The 14,627-nt window shown below is 34.6% G+C and overlaps 1 protein-coding gene across 1 annotated transcript; it reads left to right on the top strand.

Moving 5' to 3' along the window:
- Window positions 1–10,359: 10,359 nt before the first annotated feature.
- On the top strand, window positions 10,360–14,398 carry LOC133291311 (uncharacterized protein At5g19025). The gene is made up of 2 exons (XM_061489559.1): window positions 10,360–11,001; window positions 14,075–14,398. The coding sequence occupies exons 1-2, from the start codon at window positions 10,397–10,399 to the stop codon at window positions 14,118–14,120; spliced, it is 651 nt and encodes a 216-aa protein (XP_061345543.1). The 5' UTR covers window positions 10,360–10,396; the 3' UTR covers window positions 14,121–14,398.
- Window positions 14,399–14,627: the final 229 nt, after the last annotated feature.

The following is a 14,627-nucleotide window of genomic DNA, read 5'->3' on the forward strand; positions in this document are numbered from 1 at the left end:
ATTAAAGCCTCATAATAATTATTAGGGTCAATTATGGAATTATCTAATTAATTTCCTTAATTAGCGGTGCGGGTTCTTACAGACGACGTCCCAATATTCCTTGCCCGGGTTCAATAGAAACTAGCTTACAACCCCGATTGCTTGAGCAAGGTTGGGCCTTGTGCATATCATGGTATACATAAGACTGCCTACAACTGACTGATATTGGACCTTTGACATCTCGTCTCTTTCTTCATCATTGGCTAGATCTTACTTCTGGCTCAACTTGAAGTTTCTAGCTAGAGGAGTACTAACTATCTTGGATATGTTCATGTTGAACCTCTTCAGAATTTTCTCTATGTACTTCTCCTAAGATAGCCACAACAGCTTCTTTGAGAAATACCGGACAATCTCCACCCTGAGTACCTGTCTTGCTAGGCCAAGATCTTTCATAGCAAATGACTTGCTCAAGGCTTTCTTGAGGGCATTAATATTCCTCGTGTATTTCCTCACTATTAGCATGTCATCTACGAGAGCAAGTGGATGATGAAGTCGACATTGTCATACCTTTTGATAAACACATAATGGTCTGCTTGAGTCTTCTTGAAGTCATGTTAAGTCATGAAGGATTCAAACTTTTTGTACCACTGTCAGGGTGCTTGCTTCAAGTCGTATATGCTCTTCTTAAGTCGACATGTCAGATGTTTTTTACTCGAAACTTTGAAACATTCGGGCTGCTCCATGTATATTTCTTCTTTTAAGTCTCCATGAGGAAAGATTGTCTTCACATCATGTTGTTCGACCTCCAAGTCTTGATTGGTCACTATGCCTGAAACAGTCCAGATTGACGTTATCTTCCCCACTGATGAGAATACCTTCTCAAAGTTTACGCCTTTCTTCTGATTGCACCCTTTTATCATAATCCAGCCACCTAGACTTTGGGTTGTTCTCTTCCAACTTGAGTTTGTATACCTATTTGTTCTTCAAAGTTCGTTTTCCCTTTGCTAACTCGACCAGGTCAAAGTTGTGATTCTCATACAAGGATTTTATCTCGTCTTGCACAAATTTCTCACACTCTTCCTTTTCAACATTGGTCACTACCTCTTCATAACTCTGAGGCGATCCTTCTTCTGCAACAACTATGAACTCGTTTGCAAGATATCTAGTGGAAGGGCGTCTAACTCGGGCAGATTATCGAGTTTGTGGTTGCACCTCAGAACCCAGTTATTCTGTTTCACCTCGGACTCTCGGATGTTCTAATTCTGTCTCACTTTAAGTTGGTGGTTCTTCTTGTTGTCTGCCCTCTTCATCCTTCCGTTGAATGGATTCTCCCCCTGCTTTAGCTTGAATAGGAGAGACGGGGCCTTCATGATGAACAAAAGTTCGAATTTGGGCTTCTGGGCATCGACAATAATTTGATTTTCTAAGAACACTACATTCTCACAACCTTAATGTTGACGGGGTCCCAAAGACGATAATCGAACTCGTCTTTTGGTGAGCCGAGATAAACATACTCTTTGGTCTTTACATCCAGCTTTTCTCGTTCATCCTTGTGAATATGCACAAATGATCGACATCTGAATATGTAATACCCCATATTTTTATTAACTTTAACCTTATGCCTTTTAGTTTAATTGAAGAAGCTCAAAATTTTAAGTTTCGAGGACGAAACTTCGTTTAAGGAGGGTAGAATGTAATACCCCATATTTTAATTAATAAAATAATAATAATAATATATATATTTATTTTTATTGGAAAAATAATTTTGATACTTTGTAATACTCTAGGTTATTAATAATAAAATAATATTAATATATGTATATATATATATATATATATATTAGAAAATAAATTATGATTAATTGATTTATTAATTGATTGATGATTTATGTATTTATGTTTGATTAGTAATGATTGATTAGTAAATTGTTTAGATATGATGAGGCAACAAATATAAATTGTTTAGATATGATGAGCCAACAAACATAAATTGTTTAGATACGATGAGTCAATAAACATAAATTGTTTAGATATGATGAGTCAGCATTGAGTCAGTAATGTGTAAGCCCTAAACTTCAACTATAAATAGAGGTCTAGCCTAACCAAACCAATTCACTCTTCAACATTTCTCCTCTACTATTCTCTCTTCTTAGTTCAAAAACTTAGTTTAATTTATTTTATATTCTTCTGATTACCTGGTCTCCGTTTCAAGCTAGCTTTTAAGTTTAGAAATTTTATGAGATTTAAATAAATGCATAAGACATATTTCCTTTATTTAAAGTGTAGTCTTAGATTTTTATTTGAATGTAATATAGTTAGCCTTGCACTTGTCCCTGTACAGGTGCGGCAGTAACACTTCCCAAATTCGATTATTTTGAACTTCCGCTGTTATTTATAAAATTATTGAATTTATTTATGCTATTATAAATTGTTAGAATTTGGGGTGTTACAAAATGGTATCAGAGCCCCTGGTTCGGCTTGGGGTTTTCTTTTGATACTGACTCGAGGGATCAAAGATCCCGGAGTTAAATAAATACAAACAAAATAGGAAATAAAATAATAGGACATAAGATAAATAAATAAATCGAGAGAGGTGGGTGGTGAAGGGTTATTTTTCTTGTCCTTTAAATATGATTTATTTCTTTGAAATTTTGATGATTATATGTTTGGAATTATTTTGTGATTTAAAGTTATTATTGATATTATTCTTTAAATTTTTTTATACGCTATCTTTAGTAACTCGTTCTTATTTTAATAAAAGTACTTAGCTTTCTTTTAGAGTTGTTCTGGAATTGTTTAAAAATTTTCTAGCAAATGAAAGATAATATATGCAATAAAAATTTATATTTGTTTAAAGAAGATATTCAGTTTCGAAACTTTTTTTCCTAGCTTGGTTAAAGTTAACAAGTCATTAATTTGCAGTGTTTTAAATTTATTGTATTCTATAATGTCTTGTTTGCTTGGTTATACATGACTCTTTGTTGTTTGCTTACATTTTTTTTAAGGGGTTTCAAAAAAAAAATTAATTAATTAAGTTTCGAGGACGAAACTTCTTTTAATGAGGGTAGAATGTAATACCCCATATTTTTATTAACTTTAACCTTATGCCTTTTAGTTTAATTGAAGAAGCTCAAACTTTTAAGTTTCGAGGACGAAACTTCTTTTAAGGAGGGTAGAATGTAATACCCCATATTTTTATTAATAAAATAATAATAATAAACTATAAATTAGTAGTAATAATATTTATTTATTTATTTTTATTGGAAAAATAATGTTGATACTTTGTAATACTCTAGGTCATTAATAATAAAATAATATTAATATATGTATATATATATATATTAGATAATAAATTATGATTAATTGATTTATTAATTGATTGATGATTTATGTATTTATGTTTGATTAGTAATGATTGATTAGTAAATTGTTTAGATATGATGAGTCAACAAATATAAATTGTTTAGATATGATGAGCCAACAAACATAAATTGTTTAGATATGATGAGCCAACAAACATAAATTTTTTAGATATGATGAGTCAGCATTGAGTCAGTAATGTGTAAGCCCTAAACTTCAACTATAAATAGAGGTCTAGCCTAACCAAACCAATTCACTCTTCAACATTTCTCCTCTATTATTCTCTCTTCTTAGTTCAAAAACTTAGTTTAATTTATTTTATATTCTTCTGATTACCAACCGGTTCTCTGCCCCAAATTACTCTTTTCTTCTAGAAGTTAGCGAAAACGGAGACCAGGTAATCCTAATCTCTAGGTGGTTGTAGATTTGTTGTGTATGAAATTTTATTGGGTGTAGTCCTAATCTTTAGGTAGTTATATGTTTGATATATGTAATCCTAATCCCCCTATATTCTATTTGAATAATATGGAAGTTATGATGACCCTGAATAATGGATTTGGAAGTTTTGATATTCTTGGATAAATGATTTGGAAATTATGATATTATTGAAAGATTGAATTTTGAAATTATACTCTTGATTAAATTGATGTGGAAATCATGAAAACTATCTGACAATTATGAGAATCGTGACAAGATTGAATTGATTGTATGTGATTGAATAAATTAACAGTGGGAGGATAGCTTTGGGATGGTACCTCCCAAGGTGATGAACACAACTTTTGGGCTTTATGCCTCCGATGTGAAAAAGATTATATCTGTTCTTTCCAAAGTGGTGTCTGGCAGGGTTTCCCGGGATACTAGTAGCAATTTTGGGAAGAGGTGTGCACACTAGGAAGATGTGAATTGATTATGGCCAATGTGATTTGTTTGTGACTGGCAAGGTTTTCCGGGTCACAGGGTAGACTAGCAGGGTTTCCCGGGTCTACCATGGTTCTCTTCCCACTAAGTACAATGAACTTAAACATGATTAATAATGAAATGTTATTTGATTTGATTATGATGAATGTCATTGAGTTGTGAATATTACCATTTATGTAATATTATGATTAATGTTGTGCTGAATATGTTAGTTGATAAATTACCCTTACTAAATACAATAAATGGACTAAATAAAGATTAATATAATTAATAACGAGTTGAAACTTGATTTGAATTTTTGAGTTATATTACTTGATTTAATTATTATGAGTTCTATTTATTTATTTATTTATTTTTGTATTTTGATTGGGATTACCAGCTTTGCTGACTTTTGTGTTTGTTAACTGCAATGATCCTGCGGCTGCGGGGGAGCAGATTTTCAGTAAATCAGGTTGCAAGGATGGGGCTAGCAGTGGGCAGTGAGGATACGACTCAGGATTTCTAGCTGTAATAAATATTATGTAAAAAAAAAAAAAAACTATAGTCTTAGATTTTTATTTGAATGTAATAGAGTTAACCTTGCACTTGTCCCTGTACAGGTGCGGCAGTAACACTTCCCAAATTCGATTATTTTGAACTTCCGCTGTTATTTATAAAATTATTGAATTTATTTATGCTATTATAAATTGTTAGAATTTGGGGTGTTACAGAATACCTTCAGATGCTCGTACTTTTCTTTTCTACCCATCCAAACTTCTTATGGGATCTCTCCTTGCAGAGGACTTGAGGGTGATAGGTTGATCAAGTTGACTGCACTCTTGACGGATTCTCCCCAGAATGCCTCGGGAAGCTTAACATGTGACAACATACTTCAGACTCGTTCTTCAATGGTTCAGTTCATTCTTTTAGCTAAACCATTCAACTAAGATGTCTTTGGAGGTGTTTTCTCCAGCTTTATACCTTCCGCCTTGCAGTACATCTCAAATGGACATCGTTATTCTACGCCATTGTCAGCTAAAATAACCTTTAGCTTCCTATCGGTCTCCCTTTCAGCCTTTGCATGAAACTCCTTGAATGCTTGGAGTACCTGATCTTTCGTATTCAACAAGAACACTTATACTCTTCTAGAGTGGTCATCAATGAATGTGACGAAGTATTATGCACCACCGAACGATTTCTCTGACATATAACATACGTTAGTATAGACAAGATCAAAAGCATACATCATTCTTCTAGGCTGGTCCGGTCTCCTGAATGAAGCTTGTTGGCTAAACAGTGTGTGCATATTTTTAGGAGTTGACCTTTCAAGTTCGACAATAATTCCTTTTTAACGAGGATTTGTAGACCCTCTTACTCATGTGTTCGAGTCATCTGTGCCAGAGCTCCAAACTTGATTCATCTTGCATCACATTAGTCTCTCTATTGCCGACCTTTCTTTCTATAACATATAAAGATCTTTCTTTCTTACCTCGGGCTACCACCAAGCTATCTTTGGCGATTTTCCATCTTCCTCCACCAAAGTAGTTTACCAGCTCAACTTCATTGTGCTTTCCTGCCGAGATGATATTGATCTGCATATAAGGAACATGTCTGACCTCCTTCTGAACCAATCTACAGCCCATGTCAATCATCATCACGACTTCTCCAACTCCCACTATCTTGTTGATAACTTGGTTACCCATCTTTACGATACCAAAGTCACCGCCTTAATATGATGAAAAATACTCCTTGTGGGGTGTGACATGGAAAGATGCTCCTAAGTCCACAACCCACGAACCCGTAATATGCTACATTCAGATAGTTCTCTTCATCAATCAGGAAGATATAGACCTTGACATTGGTTGCTATGGTCGTAGTGCTCTGCTATTTTTTCTTCCTTGGGTTTATCACATCCTGCTTGGCATTGCCCATCCTCTGGTCATTCTTCAAAGCCCGTCCTCTTGTCACAACCTCGGCTTTTACTTCTACCTATGTGTGTTGTTCTTTCATGATTTTCGACAACATTCGCTTCATATTGTTGGGTTATACCATGTTCTTTCTTCTTAGTCACTTCATTTAGTAGGCTGTTAGGAATCGAGTCTAATGTCATCTTTCCTTCTGGGACTGAGTTGTTGAGCGTGACCACCAAAGTATCCTGACTCTCTGGAAACGAGTTGAGTAGCAAAAGTGCTTGCAACTCATCATCAATCATCATATCAATCTTTGTCAGCTGATTGACGATCCCCTTGTATGTATTCAGGTGCCCAATCATGTTTTTTTGTCCTTATAGTCTAGCTTCACAAGTCGGTGCACCAAGTGTGCTTTGTTGCATGGCGTCTTCTTCTGAATCAGAGATTCCAGCTTCATCCACAGCTCATATAGGTCGACACGTGCTCAGACAAGCTCTTATGAATGTACTTGCGTATCATAGCGACCGCCTTCCGATTAAGGAGATCCCATTTTTTATCGCTTTAATCTTCTGCTTGTTTGTGCTCATAATGAGTTCTATAAATCCTTGCAATAAAGATGATCATCCATCATGAGTTTTCAATATGAGTAGTTCTCTGCGGTGAGTTTGAACATGTTGCCATCATGTGCTACGACACCCTCTATCTTTGACCTCATAGAGCCCTTGATCTAAGAGCTCTAATACCATTATTGTGTCTCGGAGCCCATCAGTCTTCAACTCGGCCTTGATATCAAGTAGCTCAGCCTTCTTCAGGTCAACTTGCGGAAGGATTGATGAACAGTGAATCGAAAATTAAAATTAGAGATAAGGAAGGAATAGAGAACACCAAAACTTTTAATGTGGAAAACTTATTCGATGTGAAGAGTAAAAATCATGGAACCAAGTTCTGAAAACTTTCATTATGAATAATGAGATTACAAAAGATTCTGTCTGGATCACTAACCAAAGGATTTCACCCTCTAAAAGATGAAACTACTCACAAATGCTTCACACAAGTGTTTCTCTCTGTAAAGGGGATAAGAATCTTACTATACATGTTATTCATCTTCTTCAACAATGGTGTCGGGTTTCTTCCTCAAATGATCTTCGTCTTTGGCTTGCACTTTTCTCCTATGCATTTCTCTCTTTTCGCGTCTGTGTCTTTTTCTTTCTCTTCTTTCCAACGGCTCAACATTTAAGCATTTCTTATAAACAAAAGATTAAGACACCCATTAATTTGGGGCGAGTCGACCATAATGGGGCTACAGACCTAACGATATTGGTGTCTTATTCATGTTGGTAAAAAATGACATAAAAATTCCATGCCATTATATGTGTAAATCTGCAAAAACAATACTTTTTTTTAGTTAATTATATTTTTGACTTATGGGTTATTTGTGTCAATACACATATTATTCTTGTCATGTTGATTCACATATTAAACAATTTTATTTTTTATTTTTTTGATAAACCATAGATATCTTTCACAGGAAGCAATGTGGTGGGATTAGTTCTTTCAAAGATTTTTTTTTGTATTCACAAGGATTTAAATTCAAGACTTTATTTAAACAGAATAAAAAATATACCACTTGAACCAATTTCATTTGATATACATGTTAAACAAGGGGTAAAACACTTCTTCTACCACAACAGAAGAAGTTTTTTTACGGTTATAGACTCATCGCAATTTATGTCATATTAATTTTATTTTTATTTTTCAAAAAATATGGTGGGTCTCATGATTGTTTCTTTCTGCTGCAAAATCGGATCCTCTGCATTAACAGCAGAGGTATGCCCTTAAACAAGTCATATCAATATATAAAACATATAAATTTAATGTTAACGAATTATTTATGTCGTATCAATCCACTAAATAAATGAATCATGTTAAATGAATCATGTTGAAGTTGAATGTTTTAATATCGCTCTTTATTTGAATTGTAACCGAATTAAGTGTATTCAGATTCTTATTACGCCTCGACCCCACTTGAATACGACTAGCTGACATAAATTACCTACCACACGTAATTTTCATATTGAATACCAATAAAGTTTTGAAGCCATATAGATTTTTCTAGTTACTATACATCATTTCCCAAGTCAAATATTTCAGCTGGGAAGATAACCAGTACGAAAAGGAAGCACAACTAGTTAGTTTTTCCTCTTCCTTTTACCACCTAATATTTCACCAGGCTAGCATGTTTTTCAGGTAGCTTCTTTCGAGATGGACAAGCACAACTCAAAAGCTTAGATATAGTATATGTTGGATTTACAAATTGTAGAACCATTAGTAAATAGGATGAATCTATACATGCATTATATTTTCACTTCCTTCCACGTTCTATATACATAACTTGGATATAGTATTTATGTGAACAGAACTTTTACATAAATTAAATTAATGATCCTACAATTTGCTTCGTTTGATTTGAGGTGGTTTTTTTTTTTTTTTTTCTGAAGGGGGGCGGGGCGAGGTTGTTTCAGGTAACGGTAGTCTCACAACTGAAGCGTTATAATCATAATTAATACATCATAAATGCCCTCCAGACTCTGAAGATCTAAACCTTGGATGGCATAAGAATTTAACAGGCTGCTTAGGTTACTGTTTTATGGATCTACAAATGTGTCTTTATTTTCTGAAAAGGAAATGGATGAACAAAATTTTAAAATGATACTCAAAATAAAAAAAGCAGATACTATAAGTCTGTGTAGTTTTTTTATTTTATTTGAATACAATAATAAGAATTGAATCCTTAATCTAATATAAACTATCAAAACTCCTCACCATTAGATCAACTCCAGTGACTTTGTTGTAAGTTTCTCAACAAAAATGTACTATATCTTCATGAAGTAACTAAATTTAGAAGAAAAAAATAAAAGGAGAAAGAAAAGAAAGAACAATTCCAGATCCAGTTACATTTAATATTGAGAACCAACTAAACTAGGTTGCTGAACGGCTGTCAGCTGATATTAATCACTGATTTCTAACAGTAAATTCACAACTATCATGTAGCCCAAAAAAACATTAGTTAAATACAATTTTCTTATCGTATATAACAACAAAGATATTAAAATATTTTTATAATTTTATATGATCTTTTTCTTTATTTATTTTTTAAAAAAAAACGGTGATACAGTTTCAGAATATGTACCGGGAGGCGGGAAGTGGCCCGTGAGAGTGAGAATTTTTTTATCTTCTATTTTAATATTATCACGTCCTAAATTATTCATATTAGCTTAAATGATAATTTTATAATGTTTAAATACTAAATTAAAAAAAAAGCACAAATCATTTTAATTGCTCTTGCGTCATAATTCTAATTAGGGGTATTCGCGGTTTGGAGTGGATCAGTTTTGAAAGTAAAAATTACCTGATTTAATTCCTTCGGTTTAATCATGTAATCATTTATTCAGTTTGAATTTTTTTCAAATCCGATCCGATCCAGTCTAATTTTATTCAATTTGGATTAGATTGGATCGGTTTTCGGTTTTTTTGAAAAGCCTAAGATTTGTACGATAATTATTGTGCAAATAACATATCTTTTGTATGTATCTGCTTTGTAAAGTTTGTATGGTGATTATTGTGCAATCTAGAAGCATTATACAACAAAAAGTTAAATTATCATCTTTTACTTCCAATAAAAAAATTATAATATGATTGCGTGAGATACGAAGTAATCCAAATTTTCATCCTATAGAAGAGCTGTTGTACAACAATAGCCTATGTAATAAAAATATATTATGTATCTTACAAAAAAAAAGCATAACATAAATCAAGCACAACTCACTTTAGCTAACATGATGGGTTAATGGGTTTTGGATTTAAAATTTTGCTATATGATTTTTAGGCTATAATTGGAAGAAATCTTAAGTAGATAAATGATGAGATTGGAGAATTACAGAATCGATTTTTATCAACTCATCCAAAAATTCATCAAATTCAATTAAATTTTACTATTTTTTTCCGATTAATTTGGTTTTCAATTTTTAGATTCGGTCAATTTGAATCGATTGATTAACATCCTTCGTCCTAATCAATGAACACACACCAGGCTCATTTTTCAACTTTTCTTTTCGCACTAAAAAAAATAATTTTTCTTAAAAAGAAAATAAAAAATAATAACAGACGGTAAGAATTTTTAGTTTAGAAAAATAAAATAAAAGCGCACATAATTAATTGGGCTAAGATGCGCCAGCAGCGGCATCGCCACCATGCCCCCTCCTTCTCCTTCTCCATCTCCATCTTGTTGTTCTGTTTCAAACCCAAAACCCAAATCCTCGAACAATGGAAACTGCAAGCATTCTCCTTCCGCCACCGCCACTGCCACCCTCGACCTTCTGATCCTTGTGTTGGTCCTCTTCTCCGGTGCTTTCCTTCTCTCCTCGTATTTCTGGTACATTTTCAACTCCCTGTCCCTCCTCCTCGCTCAATCCCAATTCCAATTCCATTTCCCGATCTGTTCTTGCCTCTTAGGGTTCTTCATCTTCTTCTTGGCCGCCTCCCTTCTTGTGTGCTGCGGGGGCCGATCTCGCAAGTGCCGCGTCCCTGGTTGCAAGGGCCTCAAGAAAGCCATGGAGTTCGATTTGCAATTGCAGACTGAAGATATTTTGAGGTCTGGTTGTGGTTCCGATGAGATTGATAAGCTTCCATGGAAGGGTGGGAGCGAGAGTAACCCTGATTATGAGTGCCTACGTTCTGAGCTCCGGAAGATGGCTCCCACCAACGGCCGTGCCATTTTGCTCTTCCGAGCACGCTGTGGTTGCCCCATTGCCAAGCTCGAGGGTTGGGGTCTCAAGAAGGGAAAGCGCCACATCAAGTGTGTCTTCTTTTCATCACTTGTCTCATTCTATTCTTATATCTGTTACTCATTTATCATTGCTTGTCTCGTGCCTTTTTTTTTATTCCTGTAAGTAATGTCTTGTGTCTTGCAATTATTAACGTAAGCCCAGGGAAAGATAAGTTATCAGTAAGAATATGCAGTCTTTTCTGCAAGATCACCTGTGAATGTGATTCTCTTATATGAGTTTTTTATGATTACTTTTCCTCACTACTTGTCTTTTCTCCATACTCTTTTGTCCTGAGCTTCGTTTTTATGCCCCTTCCTGTGAATTTAGCTTGTCACGGAGTCTGAGAGTCATGTTATTATGTTATGTTGATATCATGGCCTGAAAGTTTTATCAACTTTTAAGCGGAAGGTAATAAACTGATAATCTAAAATTTTGATGAAGTTGCAAATCTATTGTGGACTTGAAAAATAAATCTTGTGGGAATATTGAATAGCACACATAACAAGTATAATTGGGGGTTGGTGAATGCTAACTGCTATTTCTATGCTTCATATTGCTAAAAACGAGGAATGCAGTTGCTGGTTGGTGTGTACTAAAGTGTATGGTTTCAGTTATGTTCCTTATGAGCTCTGAATTTTTTTGAATGGACACTATGAAAGCTTTTTGGAATAACAGTTGGGCTTAGACTTGAATGACATGCTCACATGCACTTTTGGTTCTAAGTGGAATGAATGTTCTTAATCCAAACAATTCTTATAATATGGTATTTGAGTCTTTGGTACATATATGTAAAAGAAAGAATTACTTGCATATAAATTTTTGTAGGTTCACGCTTTTATTGAACTAGACTATACTTTTTCATAGTTATTAATCACAGTTAGTGTCAACCCCAAAATCGCTATAGTGGTATAGCCACTATAGTAAAGAAAACGTAGGTTGAGGTGTTATGTGGCGGAGCCACACTAGAAAACTGCAAAATGGACGAGGCAAAAAGGCGAGTGGGCCGAGAGAAAACGGAGGCTCAGGTGTTATGTGGTGGAGCCTTGCTGGAAAACCACAAATCGGAGGAGACAAAAAGGCAAGTGCTCCAAGAGAAAACAAAGGCAAGGAGCCAATCTCAAGAGACAGAAGTGGGTTGAAGGGGAGAGTAAACTATTAGCAGCTTGCCAGAAAATGACCAGAAGTGTGATGGGCTTGCTGAAAAGTGAATCGAGAGGCAGGAATCTAGAGTCAGTTGAGAGAGAAACAGGATTTGAGAGATAGGATTCGAAACTTTGAAGGTAACATTATTAGAGAAAGGGTTAGAACTTAGAAGTAGAGAATACCCACTTGATATGCATATGGGACACCCATTACGCCAGAGAAAATTTGGGATTTGACCTCCTTTCACCATAGAGATGCGATTGAGCCACAATTTGGGCCTTGATTGCGGCTGCTACGGTAATTATAGTGTTGTTTTGCGGATATAGTGGCTGGGGTTGCTATCACCCACATCTATAGTACAATTGCGCATGACAGCGGCAGGATTAAAACCTAGTACTTTTTAACAAAACAGATATCCTCTACCGGATTAATGCAATGTTCACCAATTTCTTAGCATAAATAAAACTTATAGTTCATTTAAAATCTTGAATGCAAACAATTGCAGTAAAAAATTGAAATATCGATAGACTTGAGCATAAACATAAACCACATAAAATGGAAACATCACAGGGAGACATATAATTATTTAACTAAAATATCAGTGATAAATTTTAATAACTATTTTGCCTGATCCTTTAAAAATACATATAAAATGAAAACCCAGTAGAAATGATAAAATAATTATGGTCTAATTATTATTTAAAAATTATAATCATTTAATGTCTCTGTGTTTACTAATTTGATTGTCAGATGAGGAACATTTTTGGTTGGATTGCACATTAATTAATCGGTAATTATACCAACAGGCTTCTGGTTGGGAGCACTTTAGTTATGGGCATTACCTATGTAGCTTAGGTGGGTTGCAAAGAAGGCCACTTCTTATACTGCAGCCTCTGAAGAAAGTAAAATGTTGTTATTTCAAACCTGCTTAGCTTTTCTGAAATGTTGGTTTGTGATTGTCTCACCATGTTGAATATTTTTTTTTTCTCTGATGAAAAAAGTGCTGGTGACCCCAGATTTTGTGACTTCGAGAGTTAGTAAGAAATGAAATTTGCTTTTAACCTGAAGTACGAGCTTTCAACTGTGTTTCCTTGTTTCAACATTTTATAACAACCAGAGGAAAAGAAAATTTAGAAGAAGAGAGGAGAGAAAGAAGGGTAGTGAGAGAGAAGAGAGAGAAAATGAGAGGGAAAAGTGATATAATTGCTCAATGCTCATTCAGGAAACCACTGGGCTACATAACCAACAATGATTTTGTTACGCTTTTGAAATTCAAATTGCAGTCCTAATTAAAATAGTAGAAAAATTATAATTGCAATAATAGCCTTCAAGTAACAATTCAGCCCATTACATAATCCTGAAAGTGAGTGGGCTGCCTAATGGCCTTTTGCTTCTCACATCTCGTCCCAAGCTCTCTAGTGCGCTCGACCTGATAGTGTTTTATGAACCAAGCCTTGTGTTGATAATGATATAATGGACTGTTACCTCTTCTTACTTTCTTACCTTCATATAATGAACCAGGCCTTGCCTATATATATGCATAAATTTTATATTTATCCTTTTTTCTCAATATATTCTTACCTTTATTTTAGGGTCATCTACCACCGACCTCAACTAGTTTGAGATAAAGGTGTTGTTGATGTTGATGTACCTCTTCTTGCCTTCACTGTCTCAATTTTTTGCAGTTCATTTTTCTGTGGATTTTGTTGGTGGATATCTGAATTGTCATGTGATTTTATAGTTTCTCTGATATTCTTCCGTAGTTTAAATTTCTCTTAACTCAACACACTAAAATTAAGGGCATCGCGCATTTACGTAGATAAGGAAAATTATCCATAGCTGTGATGACTTATTTCAGAAGTGATTAACCGTCCATCCACTTGAATGAAACTTACTGATACTAATTGTGAGCTTCCAATTTTGATGCGTCAATAACACATTGATTTTGATGATTAGCAGGTCCCTACACAATGCGAGTCTTAATGGAAGAGGGGATCATCGCTAATTGACTCTGGTGTTTACACCATGGGCGTCTCATTTATATCATTACCATCTCAATGTTCACCTTTTACTGGAGGACTTCTGATCAGAACCATTTTTTAAAGGGAGAAAAAATATAATCTGATATTAGCCATCCTTCCTTATATGTCTGAAATGTCTGAACTATCTTGGGAGTCTCTGTCAACTTTGGAAGGATCATACAAAATTTACTGCAATAAATATTTGATTCGTCGTTGACCCATTTCATTAGTTATATTTGTCCAAAAATTGCTGGTTCTATAGTTCCTTAAATTATTCCACCCAATTTACTTTCATTATGGATTGGAATTGTCTTTCAGGTTATGAATGGAAAATGAAACGGTAGATGAGGATATGAATGTAAACTAGTTGTTCATGCCTTCATGGTGTGAATGTACAATGTTGCATTACACTCGTATATTAAGCTGCAGTGTGGGTGGGTACCATGTACGGCAGCTCTCCCTTTGGTTGGGTCTGTGGATCTTGGATACAT

The sequence above is a fragment of the Gastrolobium bilobum genome, unplaced genomic scaffold, assembly GCF_033153095.1.
Source record: "Gastrolobium bilobum isolate Gb01-03AN ecotype WA unplaced genomic scaffold, APGP_CSIRO_Gbil_v1 utg7904, whole genome shotgun sequence".
NCBI classification, from domain to species: Eukaryota; Viridiplantae; Streptophyta; class Magnoliopsida; order Fabales; family Fabaceae; genus Gastrolobium; species Gastrolobium bilobum.

Coding starts and splice junctions, on each gene's coding strand:
- LOC133291311 (XM_061489559.1), top strand. CDS start 10,397: ATGCCCCCTCCTTCTCCTTCTCCATCTCCATCTTGTTGTTCTGTTTCA. Junction 11,002..14,074: donor AAGGGAAAGCGCCACATCAA/GTGTGTCTTCTT, acceptor GATGATTAGCAG/GTCCCTACACAATGCGAGTC.